The sequence below is a fragment of the Pan paniscus genome, chromosome 15 (genome assembly GCF_029289425.2).
Source record: "Pan paniscus chromosome 15, NHGRI_mPanPan1-v2.0_pri, whole genome shotgun sequence".
Classification (NCBI taxonomy): Eukaryota; Metazoa; Chordata; class Mammalia; order Primates; family Hominidae; genus Pan; species Pan paniscus.
Window position 1 is genome coordinate 22,909,650 of NC_073264.2, and position 22,792 is coordinate 22,932,441.

At 42.1% G+C, this 22,792-nt stretch overlaps 2 protein-coding genes across 9 annotated transcripts in view; both read right to left on the reverse strand.

The window, feature by feature from the left end:
* Window positions 1-1,993, reverse strand: part of CHD8 (chromodomain helicase DNA binding protein 8) — a 71,171-nt gene extending 69,178 nt beyond the window's left edge. For 2 of the 8 annotated variants that reach the window (XM_055097257.2, XM_055097252.2), the window contains exons 1-2: window positions 1,872-1,993; window positions 833-978 (exon numbers count right to left, since the gene is read on the reverse strand). The gene's annotated coding sequence lies outside the window, so the exon portion shown is untranslated. Of the gene's footprint in view, window positions 1-783; window positions 979-1,871 lie in introns of all 8 variants that reach the window. The other 6 variants (XM_055097258.2, XM_055097251.2, XM_034937257.3 and 3 more) reach the window with 5 other exon arrangements.
* Window positions 1,994-4,814: 2,821 nt separating this feature from the next.
* Window positions 4,815-22,785, reverse strand: RAB2B (RAB2B, member RAS oncogene family). The gene is made up of 8 exons (XM_003804752.4): window positions 22,649-22,785; window positions 22,349-22,420; window positions 20,697-20,764; window positions 14,482-14,564; window positions 14,165-14,257; window positions 9,460-9,571; window positions 8,155-8,223; window positions 4,815-7,099 (listed from the first exon to the last, which is right to left on the reverse strand). Exons 1-8 carry the CDS (start codon window positions 22,692-22,694, stop codon window positions 6,992-6,994), a joined length of 651 nt encoding a protein of 216 aa, XP_003804800.1. The 5' UTR covers window positions 22,695-22,785; the 3' UTR covers window positions 4,815-6,991.
* Window positions 22,786-22,792: the final 7 nt, after the last annotated feature.

Below are 22,792 nucleotides of genomic sequence, written 5' to 3' on the forward strand. Positions count from 1 at the left end.
TGGGTGACAGAGCAAGACTCCGTCTCAAAAAAAAAAGAAAAGAAAAGAAAAGAAAACTGACAAAACCAAAAGAGCAGATGCACAGGACAGATCAAACATGGAGAATACAAAAACTGTTCAAGTACTCATACACTGTTCCATTATATCCCTTATCCCTATCCATTACTTCTTTGCTATCCTCTGGCTGTGTCGCCCAGGCCGGAATGCAGTGGCACGATCTTGGCTCACTGCAATCTCCACCTCCAGGGTTCAAGCGATTTTCATGCCTTGGCCTCCCATGTAGCTGGGACTACAGGCGCGCGTCACCATGCCCGGCTAATTTTTTTTTGTATTTTTTGTACTTTTAGAGACAGGGTTTCACCATGTTGGTCAGGCTGGTCTCGAACTCCTGACTTCAAGTGATCCGCCCGCCTCCACCTCCCAAAGTGCTGAGATTACAAGCGTGAGCCACTATTTCAGTTTTAAACTTTCTCCTAAGCCTGTCTCTTCAAACTTGCCTACTCTCTCTTTGGCCAATATCTTTCACTTGCCTTCAGATCCACTGACACGCCTCTCTTGCAGCAGAAGGTCTTCTTACATGGAAAATGTTTTTCTTATCATAACTCTTTTTTTAAGGGTTGGGATAATTCCAAAGTACTTGAAATAAGTTTCTCATATCTTGCTCTATGAGGTTGACTACAATTTGTTCTGAAACCTATTGGGTGACCAATACAAAAGAAATTCCTAAGCAGAAGACACGATCTAATTAACTAACACAGGACACGATTCAAATCACAAACTCACTTTCGATATGTAATGTGCCCCACACCAGATGACTTCAGCATATGCTAACCTAGGCTGAGAATCCTTGACTGAGTCGACAAACTCAGAAAAGCATGGAGATGAAACGATCTGTAGACGCCGGTGTGATGGTAGGATGCAGCAGACACTGATAAGGCACCTCCCCTGGCTTGTGTTTGGGGCGCTCCGCTGTTTATTCTTTAATAGAAAAAGACAGTTTTAAATCTTTGACTTCTGGCTCACTTTGCTTAGCCATACGAAAGAGATGGGTCCACTATATACCTTTTCTGTGAAGACCCTAATCGCTTCAAGACTGTCCCTTAAAAAGCAAGAGGCTGCTGCATTTATATAGTTGCTGCAGGGAAATTCCCTGCGACACTAGAGACAGGTAAATAAAGAAACTGCATTCGTTCCAAAGCAGGGGGAGGGGTCTTCTATCAGTGAAGAGTTTACATAATGCAACGGAAAACCAGTGAGCTCTGCAGACCTGTCAAGGAGGATGCAAGGCTTGAGCTCCTCTCTTCCCACCATCTCTAAACATTCTCCAACAGCCTGCTCTTCACTCCCAGGAGACCCACAGAACTTACACCTGAGAATGAGTAACAATCTGCTTACGCTTACCCCATGCTTTCCTACCCACCTTTATTATTAAAATACAGAAGAAAAAAGAAAAATAAAAAGAAGTAGAAAACCCTAACCACCTATTTCTGAATCCAAAGTATGGAGTAACCAAACGGGGCCGGGGAGTTTTCCCTTCTCTGAAGAGAGGAGAACAAGGCGCCGCCTCCAATCTACACTACTCCCAGTAATGCAATGACAAGCCCTGAAAACTCCACAGCGTCCCAAGCAGTCCCTCGCGGCTCGGCCCGGCTCGGACCCCGCGGACCGGCAGCCACCCTCTCCCCCGGCCTCTCACAAAGGAGACTGGTTCAGTCCGGGGCATCACCCCGCACCTGATCCCTCACAACTGGGGGGCGAGCAGGGGGTGGAAGAGAGAGGAGAAGGAGTTACTTAAATCAAATCTCTGAGAGCCTCAGCTTTTGCTGACTCCTGGCCCAGCACTGAGGAGCGGGTGCGAGCGGGAAGCCTACCTGTGCAAGTCCTGGTGCTTCCTTTCCAGGCAGCGTTTCAACTCACCCTCTCCGAGAACAAGGCGCCTTCCGGCGGAGCATGGCCAGCCCTCGCCTCAATCTAGCTTGCTAGTAGTCCATTCTCCCTAGGCTCCGCCCCCCTGCGCTCCCATCCGCCAATGGCAGCACCGAAGCCCGGCCTCTTCCAGCGAGCTAGTGTGAGCGCCATCCAGGAAGTCTCTTGAGGGTGGAAGGTCCTAGGAGGATGAGACGGGTACGTAGGCGACCACAAATATGCCTGATTGAAAATAAAATCTGGCGGCGGTTCGCCTCTGACGACTCAGTTCACAGTCGGCCAGGCCCCTCGGCATCTTTTTTTGACCCCCGCCACTGGGGGCGCTGTGAACTAAAACAACACTTAGTTACCTACTTCTGGGAAGCCATCTTGGCTCGGACTCCGGGACTGGGTGAGAGTGCTTAAAGAATGTGAAGACACTGTCGGTGTTCTGTCCGACTAGCTAGGTCCAGCCCGAACATACTCTGCTGTATACACTTAGGAGGCCCCTCAGTCACGACGTGAAACCCTGGAGTAATGCCGTATGTGGTTACGGGCAACCACCACCACCCTCTCACTTAACTGTAGGAGTAAAGCAATTTTAACAAATCAAATAAGCAAAAATTAATTCTTCTAGTGAGAGTGAAAGTTGCACTTTCCTAGGGTAATCCTTTATGGACACCTCACTCAAAATATCAGGACATGTATCTATTATAGGTGCTACTAAGCTTTAGGATTCACTGCAAATTTTCCAGTAGGGGCACTGTGAATCAGTTAGAAATCAAGAACAGGACTTAAGGAGGAATTCCTTTTTTTTTTTTAAAGGCCTAATTTTTTTTTTTTTGAGATGGAGTCTCGCTCAGTCACCCAGGCTGGAGTGCAGTGGGGCGATCTCGGCTCACTGCAACCTCTGCCTCCCGGGTTCAAGCAATTCTCCTGTCTCAGCCTCCTGAGTAGCTGAGACTACAGGCGCCCGCCACCACGCCCAGCTAATTTTTGTATTTTTAGTAGAGACGGGGTTTCGCCATGTTGGTCAGGCTGGTTTCGAACTCCAGACCTCAAGTGATCCGCCCACCTCGGCCTCCCAAAGTGCTGGGACTACAGACATGAGCCACCATTCCTGGCCAAGAAATCTTTTTTAAAGTTGTGAGTGAGGGAATCATTCCAGATTATTAAAGGAATTTCTCAAGGAGTAACATAATTGCATGGTCTTACATGATAGGCGCTCAGAGACATTAAGGAGTCATATGAGTGATAAGACTTGGCCTTAAGCTGGGCGCAGTGGCTCACGCCTGTAATCCCAGCACTTTGGGAGGCTGAGGCGGGTGAATCGCCTGAGGTCAGGAGTTCGAGACCAGCCTGGCCAACATAGTGAAACCCCGTCTCTAGTAAAAATACAAAAAAAAAATTAGCCGGGCGTGGTGGCGGGCACCCGTAATCCCAGCTACTCGGGAGGCTGAGGCAGGAGAATCGCTTGAACCCAGGAGGCGGAGGTTGTGGTGAGCCAAGATCTCACCACTGCACTCCAGCCTGGGCAACAAGAGCGAAATTCCATCTCAAAAAAAAAAAAGACTTGGCCAAATACATTTCCCTGTGTATCAAAATCTGTCAGCCAAGACAGGCGCGGTAGCTCACACCTGTAATCCCAGCACTTTGGGAGGCCGAGGCAGGTGGATCACCTAAGGTCGGGAGTTCGAGACCAGCCTGACCAACATGGAGAAACCCCGTCTCTACTAAAAATACAAAAGTAGCTGGGTGTGGTGGCGCATGCCTGTAACCCCAGCTACTCAGGAGGCTGAGGCAGGAAAATCACTTGAACTCCGGAGGCGGAGGTTGTGGTGAGCCTAGATCATGCCATTGCACTCCAGCCTGGGCAACAAGCGGGAAACTGTCTCAAAAAAAAAAAAAAAAATCTGTCAACCAAATTCTCTCCTGGCTACTGCTGCCATTGTATCAATTTGATGTTAGTATTAAGATTTATCAGAACAATGTGTTTGTCTGTAAATGCATATACAGATATAACCTTAATTATTAATAGTTTCTAGGATGAGAGCCTATTATCCATCTGGTACAGAATAGACCTGTCATCAAAGGAGCTATAGATATTATGGAAATGGGAACAGGTGTGCCTGAACCAATTTCTGGTACCTACACTGATCTTAGTATGATTTCCAATGGTCTTGGCCTTCAAAAACCAATGGACATCGATAAGACTATAGATGGAAAAAAAAAAAGTGGACATTATTTCATAACTACCATTCTTCATATGGGGTGGCATATCCACTTTTTATAATTCTTCATGACCACTTCACTCAGAATACAGATGATTTTGCCCAGATACTTTTTTTTCTCATGCTTCCCTTACAATTGGTGCAATACCCAAGTACAGAAGGTCATAAGTCAGCTTGGATAATAGAACAAGATATGGGCACTAATATTAAAAAACTGTGCTCCAAAATATCAAAACGGTATCCTTTATTGACTCTGAAAGCAGTAGCTCTAGGCAGAATGCTATCTTTGACCAATCCTCTAATGCTTCTCAATTGCTAAAGATTGTTTTTTTGGGTAGTGAAAAAAAAAAACAACCTTCTGTACAGAAACTAGTTTTTATTACTTTAGTTTTGGCCCAGAGGTAAGGGGGCAGGCTAACTCCAAATTCAACAGCTTCAAATCCTTTTTGGAATCAGATAGGATTTTAAAAACAAAACAAAAGCATAACCAAAGCAATACCCCAAATGTCTTCCAACTTCCTGTGGTGCACTGTCAACTATTACTACTACTACTGGGGTCAGAATCGAGTATAACATGAATCCCAAAGAAGCTTCTTCATTATCTTTGATTTAATTCCCTAAGAGGAGAGTATCTACTAATGTTTGGGATACAGTCAGAAATGACACATGGAGTATGAATAGCTTTGATACATGCATATATTTAATAATGAAACAATTCATCAACAGCGAAAAGAAAGTAGAAAAATTCGTAAGACCTCAGGGCTGTGGAAGAGAATGGGACATCAAGGAAAAAAGATATATATAGCAACCAACCCAGAAGGCTGCATGATGAGTGAAGCAAAGGCAAGTTTGGCTAAGATAGTATTATATGCTCTGAAAAGAGAATGGCTGGATAGATACCCACTTATGTGACTGCTTACTAGCAGGCAGCCTTACTGTATGCCTCATGGAATGGAGGCAAAAAGCCAGGGAAAGGTGGGAGGGGAGAAGGAAAAGAACAGTATAAAACCCAGGGTAAACAAATGAGAGGGGCAGAATTACAAAGAGAGGACTCTAAAGTCTTTTGTTTCCTTGAAAGTCTAAAATAAACCTTTAACTACGTCAGTCAAATTCAATGAACACATAATGAGTAGCACTAGGCACTGTAAAGGAATGATAGGGGGAATAATTTATAAAAATAAAGGAATGACATGGATCCTGCTCTCAAGGAGCTTACAACTTATACGGAAAGACAAGATTCCACACAAAAACAACTGCAAACCGTATTTACATAGTAACATACATAAAAATAAATATACATATAAATAGACATATGAATAACCAACATATGAAAACTAAGGAATATTGTGTTAATAATTGCTTAGCAGTACCTAAGTCTGTTACTAAAGAAAAAATTTTGGGACTTTTAAGTATAATTAGTGGAGAGTAGGGCATGTGCAAAGGTATGGAACTAGGAATAAATATGTCACATTCAGTAAGTAGATTAGCCTGATTGGAGTAGAAAGTCTAGGTCTAGTTAAGAAGGGAGTTTGATGAAACAGTAGAAGTCTATCTGGTGAAAGACACTACAATGTTAGATCTGGCCCCTAAAATAAAATGAACAGGGAACAAATGTTTTCTTTAGGTAATAATAAGTGGCCACATGTCCCTGACCAACTTCACTGCTCTTAAAAGTTTTGAAGTTACACTAAGAGATAGAAGCTAATAATAGGATAGTAGAGAAGTAGTACTCAGTGCTCTTGGGCAAGTAGAGGAAACTGCCTTCTACAAGAATTCTTAGGAAGTGGCAAGCAGACACCCAAAGGCAAGGAAGAAAAAAACTCAATGAAATTCTGAGGCAGAGGATCTATCAACCAAAGGCCAACTAGATCTAGGTAATTGCAAGTGTTCAAGCAGAATGTCTTTGACCCTAATTCTTAGTGGGAAGTGGATTGTATATGCTTACGAATTTATTTATTTAGGCCAGGCACGGTGGCTCACGCCTGTAATCCAGCACTTTGGGAGGCCAAGCCGGGCGGATCACGAGGTCAAGAGATCAAGACCATCCTGGCCAACATGGTGAAACCCTGTCTCTACTAAAAATACAAAAATGAGCCAGGTGTGGTGGCACATGCCTGTAGTCCCAGCTACTCGGGAGGTTGAGGCAGGAGAACTGCTTGAACCTGGAAAGTGGAGGTTGCAGTAAGCCAAGATCATGCCACTGCACTCCATCCTGGAGACAGAGTGAGACTCCATCCCAAAAAAAAAAAAAAAAAAAAAAAGAAAAGAAAAAAAAATTATTTATTTATTTGAGACAGAGTTTTGCTCTTGTTGCCCAGGCTGCAGTGCAATGGCGTGATCTTGGCTTAGCGTAACCTTCACCTCCTGGGTTCAAGCGATTCTCCTGCCTTGGCCTCCAGAGTACCTGGGATTACAGGCATGCACCACCACACCCAGCTAATTTTGTATTTTCAGTTGAGATGGCGTTTCTCCAAGTTGGTCAGGCTGGTCTCGAACTCTTGACCTCAGGTGATCTGCCCACCTTGGCCTCCCAAAGTGCTAGGATTACAGGCATGAGCCATGGCGCCCCGCCATGAAATTATTTTTTAACTACTGTGATAATCAACTTTGATCCTAACAATTTAAGAAATTTGTATAGGAGGATAAGAAGAACCCTAATCTATAGGGAATGCTCATGTCCCTGAAGGAGGACAGGTCAGTAAGGGCCCAAATTCTCTCCTGGTCTTTAGGTGGAAAGGCAAAACATCACACTTTAAAAAGAGGCTGCTCTTAGCCAAAGCAAGAAAGACCTCTTTCATTAAGCCTATTGATCTGAAGCTATTCCAGGAAGGACAAAAAAAGTTCAAGCCAGATGTTCAGCAGCAGCCAGAGTTGGACCCTATGTCACGAGAGTTCCGCTGGGAGGCACTGGGTCCCACTGATGTTGAAATTGACTGTTGGGGCCCAATCTTGATGCCATTTGCCTGTAAAAGAAAAAAGGCAATAGTTCCCACCTCAGTGTTAAAGTGAATGAGAGACAGGAGGGGGCTATCTCTGCTTGTATCCCAGGGTAGAAAGAAAACAGAAAGGGGAGAAAGGAGGAATCATTAATTATGTTTTCTAAAAGCAGATTTGACCTTGGCAGGTAACCAGATGCCCTAGCCACGCTGATGTGGAACAATAATCTGTGACAGTAAGAATAAGTTGACTACCTGTGGTCTAAATATCCTAGTTGACTACAAGTGGCTTTTGTGCACTTTTTTTTTCCTTGAGGAAATGAGGTCTCCCTATGTTGCCCAGGCTGCAGTGCAGTGGCTATTCACAGGTATGATCATCAGTGTGCACTATAGCTTCAAACTTCTGGCCTCAAGTGATCCTGCCTCAGCCTCCCAAGTAGCTGAGACTATGGGTGCGCCACTGCACCCCCGTGCTCATTTTAGAGATGGAGTCTCTCTTTGTTGCCCAGGCCGGTCTCAAAGTCCTGGCTTCAAGCAATCTCCCCAGCTCAGCCTCTCAAAGTGCTGAGATTATAAGCATGAGCCACCACACCTGGCCCCTGTGCTCATTTTTAAGGGACAATGTTATACTTAAATGTCATAGCTATGTGCAGAATCAGGGTGTGATTAGGTAAAAGTGGAGGAGGCAAAGTGCAGAAGTAGCATATGATTCTTTTTGTTTTGTTCCAGATTTACTTTATAGAAATTACTCTCCTAAGCAATTATGAATTATACCTCCCTTATGTTCTAGAATAGTAAAAAACTGAGGTTGACAAGAAAATCTCCCATATTGTATAAGTCTTTTAAATCACCAATAATCTCTTTAAGCATTCTGAGTGTCAGACTTGAGAAAAACAGAAAATGATGACAGGTCTCTGTGTACCTAGATTTAAAAAAAAAAAAAAAAAAAAAAAGGGTTGAATTGGCAGAGCTTTTAAATTGTATAATGATAGATGGGGAATGTAAGCATTCCATTCTAGGGAACCTCCAGTTGTATTCAGAACAAGCCAAAGTTAACTGCCAGCACTTCTACCCTTTCTTACCTCATTGTGGACATCAAATAAACCCTGCTGGATCTTCCTATATATTTCTTTGGCTGTGTTAATGAAGGCCTGAAAGAGACATAAATCATATCATCAGTCTCAAGTTCAGGTAGAGAAATGAGGGAAAGAGAATATTAATTATTATTCATATTTGAATTTCTAAGGTGAATTAGGAACCATTAGAAGACAGTAAAAAACATAGAAGGTCGGTTGGGTGCGGTGGCTCATGCCTGTAATCCCAGCACTTTGGGAGGCCGAGGCGGGCAAGTCACTTGAGGTCAGGAGTTCGAGACCAGCCTGCCCAACATGGTGAAACCCCGTCTCCACTAAAAATACAAAAATCAGCTGGGCGTGGTGGCGCATGCCTGTAATTCCAGTTACTCGGGGGCCGAGGCACGAAAATCGCTTAAACCCAGGAGCGCAGGTTGCAGTGAGCTGAGATCGCACCACTGCACTCCAGCCTGGGCGACAGAACAAGACTCAGTCTAAAAAAAAAAAAAAAATCAAAAAAGAAAAAAAACACAGAAGGTCCCCCAAATGTCCTTGTAAAAGCCATTAAAAGTAGTTTCAAACACAAAAGGATTATGTGGTATTCTGGTACTGACCCAAGATGTTCCTAGGCTGGCACCTTCCACAAATAAAACAAACATACTCTATTCTCCACTGGTTACCGAAGATACCATCAACACCAGGCCTAGGAATGACTACAGTAGAACCCATTAGACACTCCAACCAGAGTGATTTACTAGTAAGAAGTGTGGTGTCTAATCCACACTTGCCAACTAATGTTACCCAAAGCAAAAGTAAAACCTTGGGAATCAGGGTAAAAGAAAATGGGACAATTCCTTTAAAAGGAATGAGACATGTAGTCACTATGATCAGAAGACATTCTTTCTTTTTTTTTTTTTTTTTTGGAGAGGGAGTTTCGCTCTGTTGCCTAGGCTGGAGTGCAGTGGCGGGATCTCAGTTCACTACAACCTCCGCCTCCTGGGTTCAAGCAATTCTCCTGTCTCAGCCTCCCGAGTAACTGGGACTACAGACACACGCCGCCATGACCAGCTAATTTTTTGTATTTTAGTAGAGATGGGGTTTCACCATATTGCCCAGGCTGGTCACAAACTCCTGAGCTCAGGCAATCTGCCTACCTTGGCCTCCCAAAACGCTAGGATTACAGGCATGAGCCACTGCGCTCGGCCAAGACATCCTTTCTTTACCAATTTCTTATAGGAGAAGAGAAATCTGAATACAAGGACAAATAATGGTGTAATCTCTAAAGAGCTTTCCCCACTGTTTTCCAAATAGTACCTCTTCAACATTGCAGGCTGTTTTGGCTGAAGTTTCCATGAATATAAGTCCATGCTCCCTAGCAAAGGCCTCTCCTTCTTCTCTCTTCACATCCCTGCGGGACTCTAGGTCACTGCAAGAGATTAATTAAGGAGAAAACTAAAAAAAAAGATCCAAGTGTAAGAGGAAACTCTATTTCTAAAAGAATTCCGTCGTGGTTTCAACTGCCAGTTATTTCATAAAGAATGTAGATCCTACATGATACTCTCTTATACAGAGTTACTGATTTTTGTAGCATCTTGGAAAATATTCTTTAGTTTTGGGACAGCTGCCGCATAGTTGAAGATAATACCTCACTCTATTACAGAGAAAATGGCTTATCAAGGGTTAGGCAAGCCCCCATAGTTACACAAAGCTTATGCTCTATTGCTTGTTTTTTCAATGAGATCAAGGAGAGCAAAGTATAGATGAGGAAAAAAAAAAAACTTGGCTGGGCACAGTGGCTCATGCCTGTAATCCCAGCTCTTTGGGATGCCGAGGCAGGTGGATCACGAGTTCAGGAGTTCAAGACCAGCCTGGCCAAGATGGTGAAATCCCGTCTCTACTAAAAATACAAAAATTAGCTGAGTATGGTGGCAGGTGCCTGTAATCCCAGCTACTCGGGAGGCTGAGGGAAGAGAATTGCTTGAACACGGGAGGCGGAAGTTGCAGTAAACTGAGATCGCGCCATTGCACTCCAGCCTCAGCGACAGAGCAAGACTGTCTCTTGCAGGGGGAAGAAAAAAAGGAAAACTCTAGTTACTAGAAAGCAGAAAAGTCATAAGATGTCCCATCCAGCAGTGATGAGCATCTTCCTTTTTTACTGGAATCAAGCCACAAGAAGAGAATGAGCCAGGAATAAGGAAAACACAGTTGTCTTAATTCTCACTGGTTTCGTTACTAGTGCATATAAAAGCAGCTTGCCACCAGGGAATTCAGAGAAAGTGATATGGATAAAATTAGGTGAAAAAAAAGATAAGAGCTAAGGACTGAAAAAGGGAATAAAAATGGCAACAAAAGACCTTATGAAAAACAGGATAAAAGGCTGCAGAGCTGGGCGTGGTGGCTCATGCCTATAATCCCAGCACTGTGGGAGGCTGAGGCAGGATTACTTGAGCCCAGGAGTTTAAGACCAGCCTGCACAATACAGTGAGACCCTGTCTCTACAAAAATTTAAAAATCAGCAGAGCGTGGTGACACATGCCTGTAGTCTCAGCTACATGAGAGGCTGAGGTGAGAGGATCTCTTGAGCCCTGGAAATAGGTTGCCATGAGCTGAGCACGTTACTGTACTCCAGCCTGGGCAACAGCATGAGACCTTGTCACAAAAAAAAACAAAACCAAAAAAACAAACTGAAGAATAAGGCAAAGTTGGGCTGTTTGTGATTCGTATTTTTCAATTTGAAAATTTTCATTTGGGAGGTTTCCAGTTTTCCAACTCCTTGGAAAAAAAGTGTAAGACCATTAAAGAACAACAAATCTACAATATTTTAATTTATTATACCATCAGCTGTGTGAAGACCAGGGAAGATCTAAATGTCAACCCTCCCAAATTTGTACCTCTAGCCCAGATGCTTGACTAAGCACCAGATTTGTACATTTGTGAATTCTTCATTTCCACACTGATACATAAAACGGACTTCAAACTTAACACATCAGAATGGAACTTCTTTTCCCCCAGCCTGTGTTTGCTGCAGGCTTCTGTATCTCAGTAAATGGCATAAGCCAAAAACCAAAGTGTTATTATTGATACCCTTTCCTCCCTACTCCAAATATCTAATCCATTCCAAAGTGAAGTACTTCCAATGTGTACCTTAAAATTATCCTTTCTTTCTCTTTCCAGGGTCACTTCCTAGACCAAGCCACCATTCTTTCTCATGTGGACTATTGCAACTGGGATCCTACTTCAGTCCTTGTTCTCCTCCAGAGTGACCTTTTAAAATCTGATCAAGCCACTTCTCTACTTAAAACTTTAAAATGCTTCAGGTGTATTTATTTATTATTATTTTTAATCCCCCATCTCCCAAGCTTCAATTTCCATGTATTTAGAATAAAATCCAAAACCCTTACTCAGGCCTCTAAGGTGCTATAAAATCTGGTCCCTACCTACGTTTCCAACCTCATCTTGCACTATTCCCTCTTGATTTAGTCCAATCACACTAGGTTTCTTTTAATAAACGTGTCAAGCTTCTTCCAAGTTCAAGGTGTTTGTATAGTTTGATCCCCCCAAGTAATACCCTTTTAAAAAATCTTTGCCCAGCAGGCTCTTGCCCATCCTTCAGATCCCAGCTTAATATCACTCCTAATCAAAAGTAGGTACCCTGTTATTCTTTCGTAGCACCCTTTTTCCTCCATTGCATTTATCACAATTTACAATTTGATACAAATAATTTTATATTTAACATCTATGCCCCCACTAGACTGTAAGCTGCACAAGAGCAGGGGGACGACTTTTTTCCACCTTGCAAACTCAGAATCTGGCACAGTCGTTTTCAATACATTGACTGATACACTAAAAATAATTAGCAGGATGGGTGTGGTGGCTCACGCCTGTAATCCCAGCACTTTGGGAGGCCGAGGCAGGCGGATCGCCTGAGGTCGGGAGTTCAAGACCAGCCTGACCAACATGGAGAAACCCCATCTATACTAAAAATACAAAAAAATTAACTGGGCTTGGTGGCACATGCCTGTAATCCCAGCTACTTGGGAGACTGAGGCAGGAGAATCGCTTGAACCCAGGAGGTGGAGGTTGCAGTGAGACGAGATCACGCCATTGCGCTCTAGCCTGGGTGACAAGAGTGAAACTCCATCTCAAAACAAACAAATGAAAACAAACAAACAAACAAAAAACCAATTAGCCTGTGGCCACAGTTCTCAAATAGTACACTCTGGGCACTACTACAAACTCACAAGGGTGCCATGGGATACCTCAAACTTTTGAGAAAAACACAGTAACACTCAACACAAGGATACTTACTACATGAATTACAAGCTTAAGACAGTTGCAATGTCAGTATCAGACCATGATAAAATTCGTTCAATATCTTCATATCTCTGAGAAGCTGTTTTTGGCAGTTGCTGTTATAAAAAAGCAAGCACTACACAAAAATCAATATGGAATGGGAAATGAGAGTAGCAGTGTGCAATCGTGATTCCAAGGTTTGAGAAGCTATGCAGTGCCCAACAGACACATAGAGGTCTTTAGTAAGTAACTGTTGCTATTTAAGAATGAAATTTTTTTTTTTTTTTGAGACAAAGTCTCACTCTGTCGCCCAGGCTGGAGTGCAGTGGCACTATCTCAGCTCACTGCAACCTCCGCCTCCCGAGTTCAAGCAATTCTCCTGCCTCAAGCTCCCGAATAGCTGGGACTAGAGGTGCGCGCCACCACGCCTGGCTACTTTTTGTATTTTTTCAGTACAGACGGGGTTTCACCATATTGGCCAGGCTGGTCTTGAACTCCTGACCTTCCAATCTACCTGCCTCGGCCTCCCAAAGTGCTAGGATTACGGGCTTGAGCCACCACGCCTGGCATATTTTTTCTTTTTTTTATATAGGGTCTCACTCCTGTTGCTGAGGCAGGAGTGCAGTGGTACAATTACAGCTTCATTGCAGCCTCGACCTCACAGGCCCAAGTGATCCTCCCACCTCATTTAAAAATTTTTTTGTATAAACAAGGTCTCACTATGTTGCCCAGGCTGGTCTTGAACTTATGGGCTCAAGCAATCCTTCCAGAGCTGGGATTACAGGCATACGCCACTGCGCCCGGCCTTTTTATTTTCAAACAGTTACTAAGCGGTTATAAAAAATACTCATGTTATTTGGGTATAACTATTTAATAAAACTATTAGGTATTTCTTTTGGCCTATGGGTGTCAAGAAAAATTTACTGATAATAACCAGTGTTGTTAAGGATGTAGAGAAACTGGAATCCTTGTACATTGCTGGAAAGAATGTAAAATGAGACAGCTGCTATGGAAAATGGTATGGTGGTTCTTCAAAAAATAAAAGAATTACCATATGATCCAGCAATCCCACTTCTGGGCATATACCCAAAAGAATTCAGAGCTGGGACTTGAACAGATCCATGTTCATAGCAGCATTATTCACAATAGTCAAAGGATGGCAGCAACCCAAGTCCATGGACAGACGGATAAACAAAATGTGGTATATGCATACAATGAATATTACTCATCTTTAAAAAGGAAGGAAATTCTGACACATGCTACAATATGGATAAACCTCGAAGACATTATGCTAAGTGAAATAAGCCAGTCACAAAAGCACAAATATTACATGAGTCTACTTGTATGAGGTACCAGTAGTAGTCAAATTCATAGAGAAAGTAGAATGATGGCTGTCAGGGGCTGAGGGATGAGGGGGATGGGGGAGGGAAGATGGAGAGTTAGTGTTGAATGTGTATAGAGTTTGAGAAGATGAAAAAGTTCTGGAGATGGATGTTGGTGATGGCTGTGGAACAATGGATATTCTTAATGCTACAGAACTGTATGCTTAAAAATAGTTAAAATGGTAAATTTTGTGTCATATATGTTTTATCACAACAAAATATTTTTTTTTACTGAAACACTAAGACCACTATAAACTGAGAAAGTTTGGGGATCAAGATATTCAATGTGCATAGAGTACCTAGATGACTCCTGTTAACTATTATTCACATGGATACAATTTTACCTCTTATTCCCAATGAGCATGATAACCATGTTGGAACTAGAGTGCTGCCGGGCATCCTCTAACCATGAGGTCAGGTGGTTGAAGGTTTCACGCCTACAGCAGAAAAATTTAGAATGTGGGTTAGAGACACATTTCAAAAGGCCAAAACAACTCCCAAGTGTATACGAAAAGAGAGGAAGCCATATGTGTAAAGAAAAATATTAGAGAGGCCATTCCTAGTTAACATCCTTAACAGAATCAGTTGATAGAAAAAAAAAAAAAAAAGCTTTAGAGGATTTAGGGAAGAATCTCCCTCCCATGCACCAGATCTGGCTCACCTTGTAATGTCGTACACCAGCAGTGCTCCAGCTGCTCCCCTGTAGTAGGAACGGGTGATAGAACGGAAGGATTCTTGCCCAGCCTTTCCCACCAACATGGCAACAAAAAATCCCAACAAAACCAGGTTATTTCCACAGAACTGACTTGATCACATGCCACCCTAATACAAAGGACTTAACTAAAAAAAGAATTTATATTACGAAAAGAGAATTAGGGAAAGAAAACATGCCTGCCCGAGAAGAAACCCAAGTGGGAAATGAGTATTTTTCTATGGGAGTGCATTGATATTTTGGGCAGTCACTTACTCTTCCTGAGAGACTGTCCATCAGATTAGTGGATGTTTAGCATCCTAGATCCCAGTCACTAAATACCTGTGGCACCCCAGTCAGCATGATAAAGACGATGAAGACATTTGCATACATTTCCCAATATCCTCATAAAAGAACAACTGGAAATAGGACTGGAAACGGAGTGTATGTCATTTTTTTCAATCCCAAATATGATATTGAACACACCATATTAATATTTCTGTTCCTATTTCTTTATCTGTAAAAAGGAAAGTTATCTTAGAATGCCAAAACCTGGTCTAATAGAAATTTCATTCCAATGAATCAATATAAAAATTAGATTAAAAGCACTTCAACTGATTATCTTCTAACTGACCTTTAGTGTTCCACTGATAATGCAGGACTACCTAGATGTCCCTTGCTGCGCTTCTGTCACGGGAAATAGGAATAACGAACAGAGAAAGAAGCCCAGGGCCCAGCATAGAGTTTTCCTAGAAAAATCCAAATGTTCACACTCTAATCTCGTTTCCAGTTGGACAAAGATATTAAGCTCTATTTAAAACTGAGTAATTTATTAATGCCCCCATAATACTGGGTACTTTTGCTTCCTTGATGGACTAGTTCTTTTTTTTTCCTTTAGGGAAAACAAAAACATTTTTTAAATAATGTGAATACCCTGTACATTGAATCTATCCTATTAAGAAAGTTTTCACATTCTTGAAATAATTTATCCTTACATCCCTACATAACAGGAGGTAAGACTATAATTTATAGGTTACAAATGGGAGAATCATGATTAAGGATGTGGGAAAATAAATGGCTTTCTTATAGTATAATACCAGTAACAGTGGTAACACTAATTATAACACTGCAATAGTACTATAAACTACTTTTTGGCATATAAAATGTGCTAGGAACTTTAAGAGACAATTACATATATTATTTCATTTACTTCTCTTAGCAACCCTGGGGCCGATATTATTATTCCTTTTTTTTTTTTTTTTTTTTTTTTTTTGAGAGGGGAGTCTCGCTCTGTTGCCCGGGCTGGAGTGCAGTGGCGCAATCTTGGCTCACTGCAACCTCTGCCTCCCAGGTTCAAGCAATTCTCCTTGCTTCAGCCTCCCAATTAGCTGGGATTACAGGCGCCCACCACCATGCCTGGCTAATTTTTTTGTATTTTTGGTAGAGATGGGTTTTCACTATGTTGGCTAGGCTGGTCTTGAACTCCTGACCTCATGACCCACCCGCCTTGGCCTCCCAAAGTGCTGGGATTACAGGCATGAGCCACCGCGCCTGGCTTATTATTTCCTTTTAAAAATGGGGAAAATGAGGCTCATACAAGTTTAATAAACGGCCCCAAATCATAAAGCTTATTAAGTGCTAGAGCCATAATTTAAACTTAGGATCTTAGTACTTCCTAGGACAAAAACTTGTCCTCTTAGCCACTATATCATATAACCTAAACTGGGGTTTGTAGGTGAGAAGAGAATTCCAGTATACTAAGTCTAAGGTTAATTTTCCAACAACAGAAGAATCTCTTTCTATAAGAATCATAGAAACATTTGAGTGAGTTGCATAGCTGTTAGAGAATCAGAATCGGAAAATAAAAACTAATTCTAAAGTCCCCTGTCATAATACTAATAATATTTTAAGATTAAAAAAATACTTACAGTTTTATATTTACTCCCTAATGTCTTACGTTATTTGGGTCTTGTTTTCCTTTTAGCGCTTACTTTTTCTCCTCTTCTGCTATGGTTGTAAGCCTCCCTCTACTTCCCTCACAGCCTACCAAGAACTAAAAGGGAAAGTTTGAGGGAGGCCCACATGATGGTTCAATCACATGGCAGCATTTAACCTTAGCAGCTGAAAATGCTATCAGTGGGTCATGAGAAAACCTTTTAAAATCAAATCACTCACCAGGCACAGTGGCTCATGCCTGTAATCCCAGCACTCTGGGAGGCCAAGGCGGGCAGATCAGGAGGTCAGGAGTTTGAGACCAGCCTGACCAACATGGTGAAACCCCATCTCTGCTAAAAATACAAAAAAAAAAAAAAAAAAAAAAAAAAAAAATAGGTGGGCGTGGTGGTGCATGCCTGTAATCCCAGCTACTCAGGAGGCTAAGGCAGAACTGCTTGAGCCCGGGAGGCAGAGGCTGCAGTAAGCCGAGATGGTGCTATTGCACTCCAGCCTGGGTGACAGAGTGAGACTCTGTCTAAATTAAAAAAAAAAAAAAAAAATCACTCTACTTCATCTCAATCCAGTTCATGAGCCAAAGTTTGTGAACCAGTAAGCTAGAAAGAGTGAGCCGTTCAATTTGGGCTTGTCTATATCAGTCTCAGGTATCCTTGTCCATCCCCAGTAAAAAAATCTGAAGCAGCAGGCTGGGCACCGTGGATCATGCCTATAATCCCAGCGAGGCCAAGGTGGGCAGATCATTTGAGCTCAGGAGTTTGAGACCAGCCTGGGCAACATGGTGAAACCACGCCTCTAAAAAAAATACAAAAAATTAGCCAGGTGTGATGGCACACATCTGTAGTCCCAGCTACTTGAGGGGCTGAGGTGGGAGGACTGGTTGAGCCGGGGAGGTTGAGGGTGCAATGAGTGGAGATGGTGCCACTGCACTCCAGCTTGGGTGACAGAGCAAGACCCTGTCAAAAAAAAAAAAAAAAAAAGAAAAGAAAAGAAAAGATGCAGCAGCAACGAACTAAGATGAAGGTTTTTTTTTCCTTTTTTTTTTTTTGAGAGGGAGTCTCGCTCTGTTGCCCAGGCTGGAGTGCAGTGGCATGATCTTGGCTCACTGCAACCTCCGCCTCCCAGGTTCAAGTGATTCTCCTGCCTCAGCCTCCCCAGTAGCTGGCATTACAGGCGCCCGCCACCACACCTGGCTAATTTTTGTATTTTTAGTAGAGATGGGGTTTCACCATGTTGGCCAGGCTAGTCTCAAACTCCTGACCTCAGGTGATCTGCCCGCCTCAGCCTCCCAAAGTGCTGGAATTACAGGCATGAGCTACCACACCCAGCCTAGATGAAGGTTTGATAAGATAATTAATAGCTTTCTAATCTCTCCCAAGTGGAAGCATCATACTATATTGTTTAAGATATACAGTTTGAAGTATCAACTCCTAGAAAGTCAGATACACCATTTTCCTAAGAATCAAAATGCATTCCTTCCAATGAACGGTTTATTAAGGAAAAAAAAATTTCAACTGCATTCCAAAGTAAAATACAAACCAATTTGATATTATTTGATCAGTATTTTATATTACAGTAAAATACCTATTCATTAGCATGATTATTTAGGAATACGTATACGCGTGCGCGCACACACACACACACACACGATTTTTTAAAATATGCTTCTCTAAATCCATATAAATGCCAGAACAAAAACAACAAAAACCTTTGGACAACCTGATCTCTTTAAAATACCTATCACAGTAATCCCTAAACATTTTCATGTAGGATGGGTTTGGAAGTAAGTGAGAGAATGGGTCAATAAAGTGGGAAGCTAAGATGGGTAAACAATGGGCAGGAGATCAGGGCTGACAACGGAGAAATGACCAGACTTACCCAAAAGGCGACAGACTAGACGGACACGTTATTATAGGTATGAATCTTTTAAAATTTTCAAAATAAATAGAAAACCACAGTGTTCTGAAACTGGTTCCTTTTTATGATTTAGCAAATATTAATCTCAAGACAATTTTAAGAGGGAAGAGAAAAGAACTAGGCCAGTTGGATGACCATGTAGTTCTTAAGGATTCTGTCCAAAGTCGTGGCTCTCAACTTTCTTTTTTTGTTTGTTTTTCTTTGTATGCTCTCTCAGCAGAATCAAGCTCTCAACTTTCTTACTTTCATGATCCAACCATGTCCCATGTGAGTGCTTAAAATAAAAAAAAAAAAGGCCATTGCCATGACCATTCCATTAAATGGCACTTATTGGGTTTTTTTCCCCAGCATCAAAACATTCATCTGGGCCAGGTGCCAAGGCTCAGGCCTGTAATCCCAACACTTTGGGAGGCTGAGGAGGGCGGATCACTTGAGTCCAGGAATTCGAGACCAGCCTGGGAAACATGTTGAAACCCCCGTCTCTACAAAAAATACAAAAATTCCCCAGTGCAGGGGGTCAGGGGATAGATCTGTAGAGATAGACGGATAGATGGATGGATAGACAGACGAACTTAAGCTTCAACCACTTTAAGACATACACTTGCATGTGGTGAGGAGCACTGGGGAGGGAAGGAGAGGAAAGGGAGGAAAAGAAAAAAGGAAAAATAATGTGTACACTGTTTGCAGATATAATGGCTTTAGCTCTCAGTTCAGAGAAGAAACAGAATCACATAGTAAGAAGTAAGCAAAAAAAGTAAGAGATTTTAGCCAAATATTATTTACTAGCTATTTACTAGCTCCCTTTAACTAGAATGGAGACTAAGGTATTATTTTACTTAGGGGGAAAAATGTACAAATCAAATGAGATAATGCACATGAAAGCAATTTATCTGGATAGGGCAAAACTACACTAAGCCAAGCTAAATTTTGGCATTACTACATGTATCAGATTTGAAAATATGTACAAGCTTTTGACAGAATTTCCATTTCTGGGCAGGTATTCCACAAAAATTCTCAAATATTGGCATAAAAACTTTGTAAATAAGAATGTTCAGGCTGGGCACTGTGGCTCACGCCTGTAATCCCAGCATTTTGAGAGGCCTAGGTGGGTGGATCACCTGAGGTCAGTTCAAGACCAGCCTGGCCAACATGGCAAAACCCCATCTCTATTAAAAATACAAAAAACGTCCGGGAGTGGTGGCTCACACCTGTAATCCCGGCACTTTGGGAGGCTGATGTGGGCGGATCACGAGGTCAGGAGATCGATACCATGCTGGTTAACACGGTAAAACCCCGTCTCTACTAAAAATACAAAAAATTAGCCAGGCGTGGTGTTGGGCGCCTGTAGTCCCAGCTATTCGGGAGGCTGAGACAGGAGAATGGCATGAACCCGGGAGGTGGAGCTTGCAGTGAGCTGAGATTGCGCCACTGCACTCCAGCCTGGGCGACAGAGTAAGACTCCGTCTCAGAAAAAAAATACAAAAAATACAAAAAACATTAGCCACATGTGATGGTGGGTGCCTGTAATCCTGGCTACTCAGGAGGCTGAGGCTGGAGAATTGCTTGAACCCAGGAGGTGGAGGTCGCGGTGAGCCAAGATTACACCATTGCATTCCAGCCTGGGTGACAAGAGTGAATCTCTGTCTCAAAAAAAAGAATGTTCAGTGAAATTTTGCAATAATTAAAAATTGGAAAACAACCCAAATTTCTATCAGTGGGATGATGGTTACATAAATCATGCTACTGACATTCCATGACTATGCAGTGGTTAAAAGGAATGAGATAGATCTATATGTATTGATATGGAAAGGTCCCCACAACATAGAGATTGTTTAATATACAATCTAAGTCACACAACTAGGTCTACTCTGTCACCATTCTATACATGTAAACACTAATAAAAACAAAACTACTACCATATATTTCTATGTGTTTACATGTATGTATCTAAATGCATAGAAAAAGTCTGAAAGCATACACATGGAATCATCAGTAATGATTTCCCTGCTAGAGTACCAACCAAGATGGGAAGGCAGAAAGAGTTTATGTATAAAAAGGGGACATTTACTTTCTACTCTATAAATTTATATTGTTTGATTTTATTTTTACTAGAATAAACTATTACTTGGATCGTTTACAACACAAAGATATAGCATCCAGAATTTGTAACTGTAACAGAATCAAAAGCTTCTTTGATTTCACCTTTCCCCTACTTTATCCCCACCATTAGTCCCACCCTCATCGCCCCTTTCCTTTGCATCAGCTTTTCTTGTTATACTTGGATATTGGTCAGAGACTAAATTATTTTGTACTCTCACCGTATCCCAGATTTGCAGTTTGATTTGTTTTCCATCAATGTTGACCATACGAGCTCCAAACTCCACACCTGTCGGTAAAGACCGAGAGAAAGAATGTGATTCTCATGAACAGCAGCCACGTGGAGTGGGAGGTTCCTGCCTTTCCTCAATGTGTTATAACCATCCTTTGTCTGAACTCAGTGCCACTAATTCCATTATTGCTGCCTATTTGCTCCAATTAATTTTGTTTCTTAAGGTTCTTCATTTCCCTTCTAGAATTAAAAAATTGTGCTCAATGACCTTAGGAATGTAACCAAAAAGCAGATATGGGAAAATAAAACCAATTAAGAAGTCAAATTTAAAAAGGTGAATACTTTTTTAGCAATGTTAGGTTAATGCTTAAATTTGATTAGGTAACGTTTAGTTTTGTAACTTTTCCAAAAAACTAAAAATTTTGGAAATATTTCCTGACACTTTCTCAGTCACTCTTTAGTCTCTACTTAAAACAATATTTATTTTTTTGCAATTCCAGATTTTTTTCTTTAAGAAAAGAGCCTAAGAAATAGGTTCTCAGAAACAATACTTTTTTTTTTTTTTTTTTTTTGAGATGGAGTCTCGCTCCGTCACCCAGGCTGGAGTGCAGTGGTGCGATCTCGGCTCACTGCAGCCTCCACCTCCTGAGTTCAAGTGATTCTCCTGCCTTAGCCTCCCAAGTAAGTACCTTACAGGCACACGCCACAACGCCCACCTAATTTTTTTAACAATACATTTTACATTTCCAATAACTGCCAGAGGCACAATTAAGCATTGTTGCCTTGTTAAGCATTGTATCATTAGCCCCTATCACAAAGTGATAATTCGCTCAATATTCCCTTTAAAATACCTTTTAGTTGATACTGCCAAATCCTTTTCTAACCCCATCAATTATCTGACTCTAAATAAATCCGTTAGGAACAGTGGTAGCTTCAGATTTCCATACAGGTGGGACTTGGAAGTAGCAATATGGTAAGAATGGGGACGTAGGGGTTTATTTAGAAACTGCATTTGCATGGCAAGAAAGCTAGTTTCATATATGTTGTTTATTTGGACTGGGGTTACGGAGATAACGAAGAGGGGGTAGTTAAAAGCCTCTTCAGGCCATGCCTTATCACAAATGTGTAGGAAAGGTTAATATTTTCCAGGATCCCCAGTGCGTTTGAGGAACTGTTAACACACTCTTTCATTTAAAAGGAAAGTTTTTAGTTTTATTTTTCTATTAATTCTAAGGCAAGGATGACTCTTCAATTTGCTTCTTCACCAATATAAAAAATGTCCATGTATTGGTGTTTACTTTTTAAAAGTAAGGCTGGTATTAATTTACCTCAAAGCACAGATGAGTTTATAAATAAGCAGTTATACTTTCGTGGGATTTTCCATAAACATACAAATTGTATTTGAAAAAAAATTATATGACGAGTCTATACCTCACACTCTAAAAAGTTACCTTTTAATTATATACACTACTCCCCACATATCAACGTTTCATTGGTCACTTCATTAACATAAGTTTGGACTAGTTTAAAGTAGTGAGGGGTAACTTTTTACTTCGAACACTGAAGGCTGCTAACTTTCCACTTTAGCAATTTAGCTAGTCAGGTTTTATCATCTGTTCTGGAACAAGTAGATGCACTTACCTATTGTGAGGTCGTGGACAGGCTGGAACCGCTTATCTGTAAACTGCAGCAGGAGGCATGACTTCCCCACACCTGAAAGAGAAAGCACACTCCCGGAATCACGCAGCCCTGGAACACCTGCCAGAGTATGGTCTTCCCCGGCCAGAGAAGGGGGGCTCCCGAGCCCCGCCCCCCGGCCGCCCCGAACCGCCCCGCCCGTCTCGAATCGCCCAGCCCACAAAGTGAGCCCCGCCCCCGCCACCCAATTTGGGAGCTTCGAATGCCCGCCCCAGCCTTGAAGGCGAACCACCTGAGGGTTACCTGTGTCTCCGATGATGATATACTTGAAGAGATAAGCATAAGTCATGGTGTCGCGTCCTCTGGGTTCCGGGTCCGCCCGACTTCTACAGCCACTTACCTCCGACCTCTCTAGCCACTCAATCTACCGATCTTCTTCTTCTCCCC